This window comes from Toxorhynchites rutilus, chromosome 2 (genome assembly GCF_029784135.1).
Source record: "Toxorhynchites rutilus septentrionalis strain SRP chromosome 2, ASM2978413v1, whole genome shotgun sequence".
Lineage (NCBI taxonomy): Eukaryota > Metazoa > Arthropoda > Insecta > Diptera > Culicidae > Toxorhynchites > Toxorhynchites rutilus.
In genome coordinates, this window is record NC_073745.1 from 140,838,880 (window position 1) to 140,858,239 (window position 19,360).

At 38.8% G+C, this 19,360-nt stretch overlaps 2 protein-coding genes across 3 annotated transcripts in view; both read right to left on the minus strand.

The window, feature by feature from the left end:
• LOC129764327 (facilitated trehalose transporter Tret1) overlaps window positions 1–19,360 on the minus strand; it is a 222,338-nt gene that overhangs the window by 66,935 nt on the left and 136,043 nt on the right. The gene's annotated exons all lie outside the window — the stretch shown is intronic.
• LOC129764340 (nuclear pore complex protein Nup98-Nup96-like) overlaps window positions 1–19,360 on the minus strand; it is a 128,812-nt gene that overhangs the window by 601 nt on the left and 108,851 nt on the right. The window contains exon 2 of one of the 2 annotated variants that reach the window (XM_055763316.1): window positions 56–175. In XM_055763316.1, the coding sequence (XP_055619291.1) occupies window positions 56–61 (6 nt within the window). In that variant the 5' untranslated portion in view covers window positions 62–175. Of the gene's footprint in view, window positions 1–55; window positions 189–19,360 lie in introns of those variants that run through there. The other variant, XM_055763317.1, reaches the window with a different exon arrangement.

A 19,360-nucleotide genomic window follows, 5' to 3' on the forward strand; every position in this document is an offset into this window, starting at 1 on the left:
TGAGAATACTAGATGAGAGAACAATTTTGGTGTGTTCAAATTAACAATAACTCACCTTCATATTCAGCTGGATGAAGTCACTTAAAATCTACCCCTTGATGAACCAGTTGAACATTTGTTTAACATCCTCGAACTAGTTCAGTAGCGATATCAAATGAGGAAAGTTGTCTGTGAACTAAACAAAAACAGAAGTTAATTGAGGAGCTCGATAAATTTGTCAAAAGACAAATTAATCGATTAATCTACACATCAACGGTCCATGGCAAAACACTCCATGACGACCTCGTGCGCCTGTGATCATTGCTTCGTTTTGAGCAGAGACTTTCGTCACTGAACATGTTCCACTGCAGCTAAATAAAGAAGCGAAACAAAAATTTCAGTGTCCATATCACTTGCAAATTCTGATTAGAGATGTGCCATCCGCTCATGAGCTGTTCATTCGAATCGCTTCATCATAGTGAGCGGAGTCGGATCGGCTCGCAATAAAAAAACGCAGTTCATCAGCTCATTACGGAGCTGGAGCTGCTGAGCTGTTGAGCTGATGAGCTGATGAGCTGTTGAGCTGATGAGCTGATGAGCTGTTGAGCTGTTGAGCTGTTGAGCTGATGAGCTGCTGAGCTGTTGAGCTGAAGAGCTGTTGAGCTGCTGAGCTGTTGAGCTGTTGAGCTGCATAGCTGTGGAGCGCAAAAGCTGCATAGCTGTGTAGCGCAAAAGCTGCAGAGAGTGTGAATTGCGAGACGCGAAAGGATTTTTCGTCTCCCGCGCTTCATGGCATGACGTCAGTTTGTTTTCGTGTATCCCTCTTCGTACTTTAGCTTTAGCAGAGATGCCAGATAGGAAAAATGGTTTTTGTTTTGAAGATATTCAATCGTTCGTTACTTCATTAAATTTTTCTTATATGGCCAATCAAAATAATAAACATTATTATATGCTTGTAAATAAATTTAATATATTACATTGTTATTTAAACATTACTGTGGAAACACATACATTTATTTCCGCGTGCTGAATCAAAATAATTCAGAAAACCACCCGGCATAAATGATGATGATTGATACTGGTCCTTTTGTTACCTTTGTGATCGCGAATAATTATTTCTCGTAGCACCTATTAGTGGATTTATTTTTATATCCTCGGATGCAAAAAAAATCTCGATGGTTTTTTTTACAAAACGTTGTCTCGGCCAATATTCCTGGAGGCATTCTATTTGGCTACTGCTGGTTTTGACGTAGGACTACGTCTTACATTAAGGGTGCTAAATCAGAAAACAGGTCACGTTTTTATGAAATAAAGTTAACGTTAATAACTATTTTTGCTGCGAACGGATTTTAACGATTTGCATACCAATCGAATCGGAAACTTTCTAAGATTTGTTTGATATGCTATACATTACAATCCCATAGTCTGTATATGATTTAAATTGATGAAAATTAGAAGCATTTCCATTTTCCCATACATTTGTTCAGTCATTTGTGCGCTTACCCGAACAGAGCTGTCAATAACGAGCAACTTATGCAGCCGCTAGAATTGAAACAGTCGGAGACCAATGAATCGTTGCGTTCAAAGTCTCCGTAAATAAAGGAAAAGAAGAAGAAGAAGAATAGAAACAACGAGGAAGGATAGCGAAAAGAGAATATTTGCGATGTAAGTAAGCTGTCGCTAGCGTATAAGTATTGCATCTCCTCTGAGGAAAATTCTTAGAATCTATCTGTGCCCGAAACAACAAAGGTCACTTATTCTGTTCGATTTGTTTTATGTTTCCCCTCAAGCTGGGAACGCTAGCGAATATTTCACTTGAAGTTTGTCGCTGCAACTGTGTGCATCTGTTAGATGCGTGTTTGATGCTTGTTGAATGGCGATGCACGGAAGATGCCTCTAGTTAAATATTCAGTGCAATGCGTGCATTGATATAAAGAAACAAATTGCGGCATATGACCAATTAGTGTATTATTCTCGCGAAGGCAAGAAAGAATCGTTGCTTCTCGAAATGATTCCACAAAACCACGCAAGCCATTAAACCATTTCAGGGTCCCCGGAGCTTTTTACTAAAGAGCTATTTATGAACTTTCGACGTTCACAAATAATATCCGAAATGATAAACCAACAAATTCAAAAAAAAAGATTGCGTAGTCCTACGTCCTAGGCGGTCGTGTCTCGGATACAACCCCTCGAATTTTTTCTGTTGTTTAAGTTCAGCATATCCTAAGCATCTTCTATGTTGGATTTCAGCATTCAGTATTTGTTGTATATTATATTATTAGAATTCATATCAGTTTTATTTTGTACAATTACGAATTAAATTCGTTTATTTTTTGCTTTCCGTCTATTAAGAAAATGCACACTATGCAATGTCCCATGGTGATTACGTTTCATATGCAATTGTGTGGACAACTGCAAAATTCAACTGAGCTGAAGAGCTGTTCCAAATGAGCAGCTCACTTGTATGAGCTGAACGGCTCTGAGCCGCTCACCATGATGAGCTGATTTGCCCATCTCTAATTCTGATTGATTCCAAAATCAACAAATAAACGTCAAACGGCACACACATACTAATATATGGGGCGAAAAATTGCCTGAATTGTACTAAGGGTGCTCATACACTGTTTGACCGAAGCCAAATATTTGACTCTTTTTGACAGATAAAATTTTGTCAACGTGTACTGATCAAATATATTCTACACAAAACACGACAAGCAAATATTCAATTATTGGATGTCTAAAATATTTTTTCAGTCTGTTATTCGAACCTGTCGATACATGGTTAGGTTACCTTGAATATTTCAGCGGATTTTTTCCATGTTCGGTGTTTGACATTGTTTACCACTGTTGAAAATTGAAGAGTGGCAAACAAAATAGTGTTTGTACGAATATCAAATCAAACCTTATCTGTCAAAAAATATCAAATATTTGACCTCCGGGCAAACAGTGTACGGCCACCTTAATATTAACAGACATGAAAAACAACTGTCAATTCGCGTGGAGCTTCGTGCTACGCTTTTGGGAAATGATAGTGATAATTGATTTTCGGGTGCAGTTAACACACATTTAAAAATAAAAATTATGAATGAAAATTAACATTTTCTTATAAAATATGTTCTTAATGCAATAGAGTTACACGTTCTCTTGCAAGTGAGGGAAACCCCCTGAACAAGAATTGTGTTTGATAATGATTTTATATTACAAAGATGAGTTTTAGTGAAAATATCAAGAAAATTATACAAAAATGGTTAAGTAAGAATCAGTTCTACGGGTTTCAAGTAATCAAATAACATAAAGTAGAAATTTTCATTAAAATTTTAAACAACTTAAAACTGTCTTAAGATCTGCTAAGCTTATAGAGAATGATTTGCTTTCCCAAACCGAAGTCTCCACCAAACGTCGACACAGTGCTACTGTCGTCGCGTATAATGCTTGTCACTGCGCCGTAAAGAGGTTGGTCCGGTCGAAATTTGCCATTTGGGTTTCGAACCGGTCCGGCAGAAACCGGATAATGTGTAATCGGCCTAAAACGTTCATTCAATACATTCGCACATGATAGGGGAGAGTTTGTCGTTTATTTTGATCTAAGCAATCCGTTTAAATATCATCCATCGTGTATGGATGTATGAGTAAGAAGGTGGATGTATGTGCGCAGCTACGCTTGAATGCAGAATAAAGAGAGAGAGAGAGAGAGAGAGAGAGAGAGAGAGAGAGAAAAAAAAAGAATGCACTGCAGTTTTAATGTCAAATGACATTGAAACTACAGTCATATTAGCCGGAATAAAAGGATGGTTATGAGCACGAATAGTAGAATGGAAATAGCATGTTTTCACCGTTCTTCTGGGTACGTTCGACAGAAAGAGAGAATATATAAACGTTCAATTGATGGTCTTGTTTGCGGCTGTGCTTGAATTTCTGAGGTGACTGTTGGAACCAAGCAATGCATTCTTGGTCACATTCGCAATACATATTGAGCCGTGACTCTCGCGCAAGTGCAATATGTGATGGTTGAGAGAAATGTCGACTGACAACACTGCACAGAACATGCAGGAGAAAATGAAAGATTTCGAATGTTTATCACTCGAACATTTCTTAATAGATCGGATAGATGTTTGCTTCAATTGATAGGAAATATTTCTACGCACCTATCACAGTGAACGAAATGTTATTTTTCATTAGATAAACAATTGAATGACTCTGAAATGTCAAGCGTTATCTACACGCCCTAACTGCCACGTTTTGATTAGCCCGATTTATGGTTTCACCAACACAGACCTCAAAATCAATGTACGTGGAGAAATCCGCTTTGCAAATACATGCAAGTTAGGGGTATTTTTGTTCCCACCGAAATGTGTTTCCCTAACACGTACTTCTAAACTGAGGTGCCTGGGAAAATCGTCATTTCAGATAGTAGAGACAAATGAACTTTCAAGTTTGAAGCCTCTATAGTATAAAAAGTAGAAATTGAAGTTGTTGATTCATGCAAGCCGGGGGTACTCCTGTACCCGCATGTTTTTTTGCACTTCGTATGTTATTGAAGTAGGATTACGTCTTTCGGGAACATATTGGGGTACAAATTGAAAATCGAAAATCAAGAGTACCGTGAAAATTGTCCAATTTCAAATGCTTATTGCTCAGTCATTTCATGATGGATTGATGAGATTTTTATGTCATTCAATTTCGGCACTCCATAACAATTTCTTACATTGAATAAAATTATATGTGTCATGAAACTAACTATCGAACAATTGAAAAATCTCAACCCTTATCCAAACCGAAATACCCACTTCTGATTGGTCGAAATTGACGACACATGCGGCGGGTCCCTAACAGAGACACCAAAACCAAGCTGCCTGAGGGAAATCGGCATTGCAAAGACATGAAAGTAGGAGGAGCTTTTGTTCCCATCGAAATGTATTCCCTAACAAAGATTTCAAATCCAAGGAGTCTGAGGGAAATCAGCATGTAAATACCCTCGTGGTCGATAGTTTAACTAACGACGCGCACCAATGGATAGTGCTCATCGTAACTGGGGTGAACATTGCTGATTGCATACGTGTTGGCGAATAAGTAGGGAGCGATGATCGAGTGTTTTTTTTTTTGTTATTTTCGTTCCAATAAGAATCTTTCGATGGGTTGATTGAAGAATGATGTTGGGTTTAAAGCGAAAAGGAAATGGGTTGAATAAACATTCAGAAAATAAAAAATTATGAATGAAATTACCTTTTCCATTTCAAATATATTTTCTCTATACTAAAGTAACTTTTTTTCTGGTGAGAAAACTTGTGTTCGATAATGATAATTATCTTAGATTACATTGATGAGCTTTTTTTCTTTATTTCATCCATACATAACACAGGAGCCATCACGTCCAGGACCACAGAGGGCGACTTTGGTACGTGATACGCGCCATCTAATGACTATTCATCATCCTTCTATCAATATCACTCGGTTATGGACACTGGTGGAGTGAACAAACAATACCTAACAACCAGACAAAACAGACCCAAATCATTATCGAAGAGTTTAACAATGTTATTCTTGAAACATATCCAAAATCAGCAAGGCAGCAGATAGCCTAACGAAATCCTACGTCAACTATGCGGTCGTGTCTTGGACACAACCCTCCTGTGACTTTTATTCCAACACGGACTATAAAAGCAGGTGCGAACACATGCTTTGGCTCGATTATTTAAAACTGCATTGGAAGATATGCCTTCATATCTTCTGCTCACTGAATTACTACGCATATAGCCGGGTTCAGACGGTGCGAGTAAGCATACGAGTCGGTCTAGTCAGTTACTGCAGTGCAGCTACTCACACCGTGTGAACACATCATGCCAGTTATTGTCATGTGTGATCCGGCGTGCGAGCTACTTCAAAGTTTTTTGAATTTACTCGCACTTGCATGCTTCACAACGTCAAAAACAGAATTTAGCGTTCGAATCAGTGATGCCAAATGTAATGAAATGTCTCTATTTTTAAGATATTTGAAAATATGTGAAGATATTTATAGACTTGAAAATTATTGGAAAAACAAATAAAACCCTCATAGTTTCTAAACGAAATAATTGTTATTTCGTTTTGCACGCTGGCGGGGCACGCTTTCTTTTTGAGATAGTTTTCTTGAGAATCTCTAATATAGAATCATTATCAGATCACAACTTACAAAAAAAAGTATTGTTCTAAGAAACAGAATACATATTCGATTTAAAAAAGTACATTTTCATTCATTATTAAAATTTTTGAAGCGTATTTATTGCACCTGCAAATCGACTATCATTTTCATTTCACAAAATAAATAAAATTAAAAAAAAAAATCTTTTAGACTACCATTTATAACATCACATCCTTTCGGAATTATCTGAGCTATGGATGTTTTCGAGATTCTAAAAAATATCGACAACAATCCCAACGATATTCCAAAACAAAGGCACATCAATGTCATTTCTAATTTAACTCTTGCAGGTACAGCATCCCTCATGACTGTATCTTGGCGTTGTATTCGTGGAGCAATTAAATCCAACAGTTTTTTCACTTGTTCAGGTGTTATTATCAACACTGCTCTGTAATCTCGGGGATCCTCATCGTAGAGTTCCTTCAATATTGTATTTGTTGCTCCTTTTCTTTGCATCTAATTCCTGGCCCGAATCCTTTTCTCTTTCTGCTTTTTCGGATAGTACCTTCAGTTCAAAGAAATTCAGCACAAAGTATGTATTTTTAAACACGATCAGCGTTTGTTTTGCTATAAAATTGTGTGATGATACATTCAACTGAAAACCTAGGATGAAAACTGCCAATAAAGAAGTCGATTTTGGACCAATCATTTGACAAATTCGGACCTGATTGCTGTTTCTGACTATTTGATGGACATTTGAAAAGTCGCCTGGCATCCCTGGTAAACCCGTGCCGTAGTATCTAGTTTCTCGCCAGCAGCTCACACTGTGTGAACGGACAAGGCGAGTCAACCAATTGTCAAGCGAGTCCACCGGGTCAGTAGCTGCTCATTGTCAAGTCAGCTACTAGCAACGTATAAATGGGCCTTATCGCCTGATGATTAGGCAAAATATTGATGTACTCCACATCCCGTACATGAAATTTGGTAAATCGAAAATTTCTTTTCGATGCGAAATGACTTAAAAATACATAAAACGTCGAGATCTGGAGTCATCTTAAAACAAATTTTTGGCCGAAAATTGACTTTCTGGGACTTATGTCTATGGTAAAGGGTGTGTCACATCAAATTGCATCACGGAAAAAAACACTGTAGAAAATTTAATTTTTAGGAATTATATCTTCAGCTTTCGCTTATAATCAGATAAGAGTGTATAGATCACGTTGGCGTTGCTTCACTGTTAATTTTTCGTAAATTTGGAAAAATGTCGTCGAACGAAAAAGAGCGTCGTGAATTAATCCTGCGCACTCAGAAAACTCTGATTGCGTTTTTTTCAGTTGCTGATTTTGGAACAGGGGACAACTATACGTAGAACGGCAGACTGTACGTCAAACTTTGTGAAATTGGAAAATTACATTAGGTATACATGTGTTATGTTAAACTTTTTTTTATTGGTTTAAGAATTAGTACGTTCTTTCAAACCAGAAATGAGTGCATTAGCCCTGCTGAAAGCGTGACATAAAATTGATGTACTTGAACCGATTTATTTATTATGAATCTACAAAAAAACGTGGTGGGACAGTTAATCTTAGAATATCAACATGGGACAATTGAGCTTGATGTTATTTTTTTTCAAAGCAATAAGCACAATAAATTTTTTGTGCTTCTCCGACAGATTAGGCATAAAAAACATAGTTTTATGAAGAGAAGTAAAAATTATCAAAAAGCAACATGGGTAGAACGGCAGAGTGGTGCCGTGATAAACTCACCAAAAAGGAGATGTGAAGTTTTAAAAATTTGTGGAATTTCAATACTTTGTGAAATCTATTTGAGAAAAATCACATGAATAATGGGCCTGATTCTCGAATACACTTCACGGTGTAAACGAAATGAACGGCACGCCATTGAACTACATTTTACGAGTTAGTGAAGCGTAAAAGATAAGAATGGGTTCTCAAGCAGAATGAGCACTTTTCAAATAAAAATTATCAATGAAAATTAACTTCTCGGTATCAAATTAGTGCTCAATGCGAATGAAAAACTTTGTTTTCTTCACTTGGTAAAATAATCTTATACCAAAATTTTATCTGAAGTTAATTTTATATTATAATGGTAGTTTTAAGGGGAAACTAATTTCGTATCCAGATGTTTCATTTCCACCGTGAAGTGTATTCGAGAATCAGGCCCAATGAAATTTACATGCGATTCAACATGAAAAACTACATGTTATGAATTAACCTAGGACTAGCCGTTTTCGAGATATGATGTGATAATAAAAATTGTGATATTACGTAGTTTCCATTAGTTCCAAGTTCTAAGTCAGCGGCCGACTAATTTGGCGTGGAATTGCTCCATAGCCAAATTGTTTGGCGGAACAGTGTTGGTAGTGTTACACTGATAGGCATGAAAAGGCCACCTTGCATATTTTAAAACTTTTCTGAATTTCTGGACTATTTCATCAAGAACTACTACCGTAATTTGAGAGGATTGTATATTTACTATTACTCTTTCAAGTAATTAACAAGTTTTGTCACATGACTTCTTTAATGTGCAAATATGCGAAAAATTAAGACCACCCCCAAAAAATAATATATTAAAATCGTTCAAAACATTTGAGTAACCCTTCGTTTCCACATGTTATGACAACTAGGGTTGTGTGATAGTATTGACGCGATAGAAACAAAGCGTTGTTTAAGTTGGCACATAAAAGTAGATTGTTGTTGTCTATACAAATAGTTTTCATGCGAGTCCAAAATTTTGTTATTCAGGATCATTAGAAGCAGATTTCACAGCGAAAGGTTGCAGAATAGTTTGTAATAAGCCGATAGTTCGGAATAAGCCGGGGAGCAGTCCGTGAAATTGTGCACAAGCACAAAGGTTACGGTTCGCTTGCTGACAGATCCGGAAGAAGCTGTCGGCGGAAGACCGATAGCCGGACGGATCAACGAATTATCCGGGAAATGAAAAAACCTCCGAAAATCTCAGTTAAAGTCATTCTGGAAAACCTCTTAATGGCGGTATCGACCAGAACCGTACGCCACTGACTAACTGAGCATGCACTCAAGAGCAGATTCACAAAAGAAATGCCCGTTTATCAGCAAGAAAAATAAACTAAAACAGCTGGATTTTGCTCTGAAACATGTTAACAAACTCAAAGTAAAGACTTCTGGAAAGTAATGTAATGGTGTGATACTTTTCCTGGGCTGGTGTTGGAAATCTGGTGCGAATTCGCGAATCATGACAGTAGATATCCTTAACACTAGATTGCCCAAGCAAATCATTTTGTCTACTTTTCAATTTCATTTACAAAAATAATTATGACACAAATTCCTAATAAACGTATATATAAGTTGTACAAAAAGTCACATCTTTTTAAGAAATTGTGTCATCATTATTTTTCTAATTGAAATTGAAAAATAGTCAAAATGACTCGCTAGGGCAATCTAGTGGTCAGGACAATCTGAACCGCTTCGAAAAACTGGACCACGAAACAGCGTAGTTTTCCAACAGGACAACGACCCGAAACATAATGCTAAGAATACCAAAGCCTATTTCCGTTCGCGCAGAATAAAAGCCGTAGAATGGCTACCACAAAGTCCTGCTCTCAACCCAATTGAGAACCTGTGAGTTATTCTCGACAACAAAGCGGTGAAAGATGGTGTTACTAATAAGGACACTTATTTCATGGCTCATCAGAAGGAGTGGAACAAAATCGACCCTTTTCACTTCTAGAGCTCGGTTGATAGTATGTCCAAACGTCTTCAACAGGCCATTGAAGATTCAGGAGGCTACACTAAATATTGATGTTGCTGCAAGCTTCGAAGGATTCGAAGGTCAACGACCACAAACTTGCTGTCTTTTTGTAATTACGTCGTCGACAGCATGGTCGAAAGGTCCCAAACCGACGCTATATATACCGATCTAACAGCCGCCTTCGACAAGATTCATCACGACATCGCTATAGCCAAGTTGACAAAGCTAGGCGTCACTGGAACTTTACTAATTTGGTTCGAATCCTAACTCAAAGGACGTCGATTAACTGTTTCAGTTGGAGACAACAGCTCGGAACCGTTCGGAGCAACTTCTGGGATACCACAAGGAAGCCATTTGGATTCTCTAGTTTTCCTGGTTTACTTTAACGACATTTGTTAGTGCTAGAGGGACCCCAAGCTTCATTCGTCGACGATTTGAAGATATTTCTTCGGATCCGTTCAACCACCGATACTATCTTTCTTCAACGGCAGTTGGATACATTCGCTTCTTGGTGTTCTGCCAATTGGATGTCAATCAACCCTTCCAAGTGTACGACGGTTACCTTCGGTAGGAAGAAGGAGCTTATTATGCATAATTATACCCTATCTGATGTCAAAATTGAACGGAGAACGGAGATTAAAGATCTTACAGTGGTTCTAGATTCAAAATTGGAATTTAAACAACACGTTTCACACATCGTTGGTAAGGCATAAAAAATTTGGGTTTCATCTTTAGAGTCTCCAAAAGTTTCACCGATGTCTACTGTCTCAAATCGCTATATTGCGCTCTGGTTCGACCAACCCTGGAGTATGGAAGCGTCATCTGGAATCAGTGCTTTCAGAACGGGGCGACGCGAATCGAATCAGTGCAACGACGGTTTGTTAGATACGCTCTCCGACTGTTGCCTTGGCGTGATCCGCTTCGGCTTCCAAGCTACGAGAGTCGCATCTTGCTGATCCATCTGGACTCTCTACATACCAGACGAAATCTAGCGAGGTCATTGTTTGTTGCAGATCTCATAACCAACCGCATCGATTGCCCGCAACTGCTGGAAAACTGAACTTCAATGTTCCTCCACGACGTCTGAGAAATACACCGTTCTTGCGAATGTTACCTCAGTGATCGAACTACGGCATGCATTCCAGAATAACGGGACTACAGCGCACCTTCAATACGATTGCTCCCGTATTTGATCTCAATTCCTCCAGAAGCATGTTAAAGCAGCGATTCTTAAGTTTAATTAGGTTAAGTTGAAATCATTAGGACCTTGGAGGTCTGTTGATATAAACAATAAACAATGTAAACAACACTTTGTTGATATCGCTTCAATATCGTTTGCTAACAATACCACATAGCTCTAACTGTCATAACCTGAGGAAACGAGGGGTTACCCAAAGGTTTTGAATGATTTGAATATTTTTTTATTGGGGTGGGCTTTTATTTTTGTCAACACATATTTGCACACACTGAAGAAACAAAATAGTAGTAAACCAAATTCTATATCATTACGGTTGTATTTTTTGATAAAATAGTCCCGAAATTGAGAAAAATTTCTAAACATCCAAGGTTAATATATTCTCAGTGGTTAATTGAAGAAGTATTTTAAATGAACACCGTCTGTATCAGCTAACGCCATCTGTGCAGACAAATTATGAATTGTCGCACTATTCATTTGCAATGACAGGAAATCACAGCAAAGTTCCTTTTCCATTCGAGCTGTAATGTCCAATGAACAGAGACGAGTGGATCATCTTGACGTTCGGTGGCGACTCTTGTTTTCAGTTTCCAGTTACTGCAAAATAACACACACGTGTGCTTTCGTGGATAAGCAAAGGATGAGAAGAGGTTAAATACATATTTGCACATAAAGTGTTCATTTTGCACGATGGTTTCTCGGACCTCCTCTCTACGTAGGGATGTGCGAAATGTCCGTTTTTTATCAATATACGAGATAAAACAGAATATCAAACGTGTTTAATGAGAATAAATGTTGAACACGCATAGTTCTTTGTTGTATTTATTTTATTTGGGTTGGTATACTTTTTTTTCTGATTTTCCGTCAAACTGATTTCTCAGGAAGTATTTGAATGACTACCCCAGGAAAAAAAACCAACACGTCTTTTGAAGCTCCATTTTTGACATATTCCTTAGAATGAAGACGCAGATCAGCTGGGTTATATTGCATCTGTGAAACTGGTGCTCTACGTTGAATGATGAATAGGAGTGTCCATCGTCTTATCGAAGCTCCCAGCAAGTTTCAAACGATTCTGGTATACCGTATGCGATCCGTACATCACGCCACACACACTCATAGTTGCCCGTATAAGTCGGGATGTCGTGATCGCCAATGAATTTCGAAGTTCTACGTTCATAGTGCGATCGGTCTTATTCTTGCTTCTGATTTCTGAACACCCCAACCGACAGCCCGCATAAGTTCATGTAATTACACGATACTCACCTTGGTAATATGTTTTTCAATAGGGAATTCGGGAATTGTTGCGGGAGAGGCAATGGGGCGACATCCATTCACGCGTAAAACAATTTTCCTCCGATCGCGTGTTCGATATACCGTTGTTTTCCTCCGCTGCTGCTGAGGACGGGCTGCCGATGCGTGACGTTTGGCTTTGTTCAAAAGGGATGGGACGAATGGCAGGGATGGCGTGTGCTCCAATTAGCATACAGGTAAGAGCCATTATCTGTATACACATATATTGCTTTCGTAACTCCACGACGCGAAGCACAAAGAAGCCTACAAGGGGATGATTCGTATGTTTGTATATATATTTTTCACGCTGTGGAAATTTCTCTTTCAGTCCACCTCAACTGTGCACGGCTAGGATATTTGTCGTTCCCATGAGTGGAAATGCTCCTACTCACGCACCTATTCGGGTATTCGCGTGCGTGAGTGTTGGTGCTGCCACGATAAACGATGAAGTCATGTATAGTGCTAGACTCTCCCACTAATTGGCTCTGAATACGTGGGTGTGAAATAATTGAAAATGTTGGAAAATTTGTCACTTTGCGACTAGTTGCAAAAATCAAAAAAATCAATTTCCAGTTGTTTGCTTACTTGTTCACAATCGCAGTGATTTCCCATATATCCTTCGAAGCTTGCATGACTGCTGGCGGAATTATTTTAATATGAATCTATTTCATTCGGTCACTTTCATTGGCGTCACATGCCCCAGAACGCATTATGCAAAGCGTGCAGCCTAATTAACAGCTACAGCCCGAGGCAGCTGTAAATTTCCATCGTCAAATTAATCGTGACTGACCGGGGCAGAAGTCGTCCTTTGTATGTGGCATTTCGAAAATTAGTCATGCATCCGAAGGCTCTCTCCCAAATTGGAGTACTCCCATGGGGAGGTTTCCAGGGAATGTGTGTGTGTGGTTGTATACATATGTGCAAGGCTTACCGTATTTTTATGATTATTCAACATCACAAACGCGCCTCACGCGATGTAATGTGAGAGCTTTTCCTCAATCATCGTATTGCACCCGCCGGGGAATAAATTAACCGGTTTCAGGGTGACCACCAAATCCTGACTAGCAGTGAACAAAAAATAGGTGGTAGATTTATGGGCCTACGAGCCTCAATTATTATAATTAACATTTGAAATTCCGTGGGATGCAATCTTTGTGATTTGGCTGTTAACTTTATGGTGACAGATTGTACATTTATTAAATTAAGTTTCGGTTCTGGTCGTATATCAGAATAAATCTTCTGATGTTCGAAGAACGTTTCAGAAATTTGCAAAAATTTAACAAATTTTTCATGTGTATGTTCCGCAATAAACCACCTCTCTAAGTGTTATAAAGTATACACGATAAACCTCCCACGGTTACTTTCCCAGGTTATCCAGCCTATGGTCGTCGTGATTCGGGTCAGCGAAACCGTCAGTGAGCTGGGCAACAAAAATTGTAAAATTATATCATGCATCATGCAATATATTCGATGCCAGAATCCATAAATCCTTGCAGCGACAACAGCAGTAGACATACATGCAAGCATACCAGCACACCTGCATACCTACCACCCCCACTCGTAAGGATATCATTCGCTAGGAATTGTCGCGTGGGGATTCTAGTAGTGCTGCACCGGAATCTGATCGCCCAAAAGTGAAACATTCAATTTGACCATTGAACGCCTGAAGTTTCTCCCATATGGTGCCGCATTTCTCAGCGTTCGCTGTTCCCAAGCGTTCGGACTTGTGATCCTGGCGAAGTTTTGGGACACACTAGGAAGAACGGAAGGAAGGAAGGAAGGAAAAGACACAAACTGGCTCCCGTTCCGCAAAGTGCCCGTGGAAAGCGGAAAAAACACTTCCATATATGCTGCATTCCTACTTATCGGATTACACGTAAGCCGGCGTCCGTGTGACTGGGTCATGCAGCCGACAAATGCCTTCATACCGGTGAGTTGCGGGCACGATATGGCCACTACACTACTTTGTTCAGAGGTGTGCTCAGCTTGAAGGGAATAATTTCATGAGAATGTCGTAGTTTGCGGGGCTTATTTTAGTGTTTCCGATTTGCATGATTTGAAGAGTAGAACGGTAGCTCCCGTGGCCGAGTGGTTGGCGTCCCACACTATCATGCCGGGGGTTCGGGTTTGATTCCCGTTCTGGCCGGGGGATTTTTCGTCAAAGAAAATTTTTCCGGCTTGCACTGTGGTCACGCGTATTCTAGAGCTTGCCACTCCAGAGTACATTTAAGGCGTGTTATTCGGCATAGAAATCTCAAACAAGTAAAAGTAAGTAATAAAAATGACGCAAGTAATGCTACGTTGAGAAGGCAAAAGATCCACTGGAACGTTAGAGCCATCCAAGAAGAAGAAGAATCCACTTGTTTACAACTTCGAATATCATTTTAGAATGCATCGAAATTTTTGTAATAGATTATGTTCTTCGTTACAAATAAATTTGATGAATGTCCTTTTACGTTTGATATGTTGTCTAGGGCTACCAAAATATGTGAACGGAAGAATTGTCAAACGATCATTGTATTTTACATTTCCGTCTGAAATTATTGCACATCTCATGTTTACGTAGTTCTCGAACCGCGAAAGTTCATTCACCTCTAGTATCTGAAATGACGATTTTCCCAGGCTTATCAGTTTAAAAGTACGTTTCAGGGAAACATATTCCGGTCTGCACAACAACAAGCGAGTATAAAAATACTTAACAGCAAAAAATACCCCCGACTTGCATATATTTGCGGATTACTCCAGGCACATTAATTTAGAAGTCCGTGTTAGGGAAACACAGCTCGGTGGGAACAAAAATACCCCTGACTTGCATGCATATTTGTAGAGCGGATTTCCACAGGTACATCGATTTTGAAGTCTATGTTGGGGAAATCGTAAATCAGGCCAATCAAAACATGGCATTTAGGGCGTTTAGATAACGCTTGACATTTTACAATTATTTAATTGTTCTTCTCACGAAAAATAACATTTTATTAATTGTGATAGACGCGTAGAAATATTTCCTATCAATTGATGCAAACATCTTTCCGATTTGTTAAGAAATGTTCGAGTTATAAGCATCCGAAATACGGGTAGGGTTAGCACACAAAGCGACAGAACAAATGTATGGGTAAAAAGGAAGTTTTCCCAGTTTTCATGAATTTAAACCGTTTATTGATTGGCGAATTGTAATGTATAGCATATCAAACAAATCTTAGAGAATTTCCGATTCGATTGGTATACAATCATGAGAATTCGTTCACAGTGAAAATAGTTATTAACGTTAACTTTTTTTTTCATAAAAACGTGACCTGTGAACGGTTTGGCACCCTTCCTGAAAGACGTAGTTCTACGTCAAAAAAATCAAAACAAAACTTTTGAGCATCAACAAGCAACAAATTTTATTATTATTGATTAAATATCATTATATTTTACAAAAATTTCCTACTAAAACACCTAAAATCTACTAGCGAAATTTTACACGGACTGTTTCCACATTGCTGATCGGATTGCTCTCGCACAGACGCTCTGCTACTGGCAACGAGAAAGCATCGGTACAACAGGAATACCCTGACCCCGAAAAAGCGACATTGTACAATTAACAACATGTTATCAATAGGATAAAAATGTGCACGAATAAATTCGGCTCTGTTACAGCTGAAGTGCTCAATTAGCCTAAACAAATAAAATTTAAGGTAAGATTAATAAGTGGTAGGATGTACAGGGTTTTCCATTTCGGGATTCCGAAAGTATACAGCCCTGCGCTGACAACCGTTTGACATAGCTGTCAACCAAAGCGTCATATCGTTAGTTGAATGTCTGCCATTTTACAATATGGGTCGTTTTAGCATCGCACAACGTGTTAATTTTGTTAAATTATACTATAAAAATAATGAAAAACCGGCAAATGTTTTTCCAGCATTACGGACGGATTTTGGTCGTCATGGACGGCCTACAGAGCACACAATCGCTAATGTAGTGCGTAAATTCGAACAAACTGGATCCGTAGCGGATATTGTGAAACCTGTGCATCATCGTAATGTGCGTTCGGCCGAAAATATTGCTGCTGTTGCTGCCAGTGTGGAGGATGACCCGAATGTTTCGATTCCACGACGTGCTCAGCAATTGGGCTTGTCAAACACATCATTGTGGCGAATTTAGCATTTGGACTTGCACCTACATCCATATAAAGTCCAACTGGTACAAAAAATAGAGCGTGGTGACCATGGAATGCGTCGGGCATTCGTCGATTGGGTGAACGAACAACAGCAGCAAAATGCTGAATTTTCGCATCAAATTTTCTTCAGCGATAAGGCACATTTCGAGCTCGGTGGCTATGTGAACACCCAAAATTTCCGTATATGGGGCTCAGAAAATCCACACGATTGTTGAGAGGCCATTGTATCCGCCAAAAGTCACTGTTTGGTGCGCATTATAGTCTGGTGGAGTCATAGGGCCGTATTTCTTTGAAAATGAGGACGGCGAGACGGTAACTGTGAATGGTGAGCGCTATGGCCACATGTTAACCGATTTTTTTTTGCCACAAATTGAAGATATGGATACGGATGACATGTGGTTTCAGCAGGACGGCGCCACGTGCCACACAACACGACCGAACATGGCCATATTGCGAACGAAATTTGAGGGACGCATAATTTCGCGTTTTGGTGATGCCAATTGGCCGTCCAGATCATGCGATTTGAACCCTCTAGACTTTTGTTTTGTGGGGTTATGCGAAAGACCGTGTCTATGCCAACTCTCCGCAAACTCTTGAACATTTGAAATACAACATTCGTGAAGTTATGACCGAGATACCGCCCCATATGTGCCGAAAAGTCATTGAAAATAACCTGTTCCGGATCAAGATGTGCGAGGAAGCCCTAGGTGAACATTTGAATGATGTTGTATTTCACACATAATGGCATAAACCAAACTTTAATTTGAAATAAAAGTTTCATCGAAATTCGAATTCTGTGTGTTTTTTTTCAATTTACTTTCGGAATTTAAAGTTGGAAAACCTTGTATATAAAAATGGATTTCTGTCTGTCTGTCTGTCTGTCTGTCTGTCTGATTCTTATGGGCTCGGAAACTACTGAACCGATCAACATGAAAATTGGTATGTAGGGGTTTTTGGGGCCGGGGAAGGTTTTCGTGATAGTTTGAGACCACTCCCACTGATAGTTTGAGACCACTGTATGGCGGTCTGCCATACAAATGAAACACAAATTTCTGCATTACTCGGAAATTAGTCAAGTAAACGAAACCAAAGTTGGCTTGTGAGGGTTCTAGGGTGCAATAAATGTTTCAATAGTAGTTAGACACTTCTCTCCCCTCTCTAAAGGGAGGCTGCCATACAAATGAACACAAATTTCTGCATTACTCGGAAATTAGTCGAGCAAACGAAACCAAAGTTGGCATGTGAAGGTTTTAGGGTGCAATAAATATTTCTATAGTAGTTAGACACTTCTCCCCCTCTCTAAGGAGGGGGGCTGCCATTTATTTGTTTATTTGTTCTGGCATCAACAGACTACAGTGGTCCAAATGATACAATTATCTAACTCTAATTGATTCTAAAAACCGTTGTTTCAATGTAACACGCGAAACGTTAAAATCAAACGCCGAAGAAACTGTGTTGAATGCACGCTGAAGGCTTGCTATTGCTGTGTACATGCCATAATTCGTTCGTCGAAGTATGGTCCGCAGAAAAGGAACTCTCCGCAACCGTCGAGGTGGTACGTTGAGATTTAGGTGGCTTAAAATTTCTGGAGAATCGACGCGACCAGTGAGTGTATCCGCTACAAACAAAGACTTAGCTAGCTTTCTTCTGCAGTGCAGTGAATCCAGATGGATCAACAAGCATCGGGTTTCGTAACTTCCAAGCTAATGAAACATAAATATCTGCATAGCTCGAAAACTAATCAAGCAAACAGAACAAAGTTGGCATGTGAAGGTTTTAGGGGGCACGAGATGTTCCTATGGTGAATAGACACTCCTCCCCTCTCGCTAAGGGGTGGCTGCCATACAAATAAAACACAAACTTCTGTATAACTCGAGAAATAATCAAGCAAATTGAGTCAAATTTGGTATGTGAGGGTTTTTGGGTACGAGAAATGTTTCTATGGTGACACCCCTCCTTCCTCTGGAATGTAGAGGAGGTCCCATAAAAATAATACACATATTTCAACCAAACATATTCCAACCAAACATGACAATTGAAAATTTTCGGAAAACTCTGAAAAAAATGGAAAAGTTCAAAAAATTTAATTCGCAATTGTTTTACAATTACATATTGACAAACGTTATTAGTCCATTTGATGTTTGCGCTAACGAAATTGATCTTCGTTCGAAAGTGGAATGGATTTTTAAACATGTGATAAAACACACTCCTATATCGTCTTTCATCTATATATAAATTAAAATGGATCACAGAATGTGTTGATAAGAGCAAAACTCTAGAAAGGAATTGTCTGATTTGGGGCTGTCTTTATTCTATCATATTTTCTGTATCAAACATTTATTCCATGTAACGGAGAAACATGTTATTTGCAAGTGGTTGAAATATCTTGATCGAGAATTGTATCTGAAAATAATCTGATTTTATAATTACGAGTTTTGGTAGAAGTACAAGGAATTTTATAGTAAAAGGTAATTTTAAAGGGTAGATTAATAAGAAAACGTGGATGTGACAACGAAAAATAAATTTTGGGCGAGACGAAGTTTGCCGGGTCAGTTAGTATATACATATTTCTATACACTTCGAGTAACCCTACAGCTGTGGAAGTCGCTTTGCTGTAAAAACAAATAACAAATCAGAAACTTTCAGAAAACAGAAGACTTTCAGATGCGAGTGCTATGTGATTCAATAAGCCAACTGTGAACAGCTTTTGTTTGCAGTCGAAATACGTGCATTTTTTTGGCTTTCTATCCTTCAAAATCTTTGCAATCTTATTATGTATCATTTGCAAATATTCCGCCGTGCCCACATAGTATATGGGTCTTACTACTTTGAAATTATTGTAAAAAGTTTTCATTCGTTTATTTAAAAG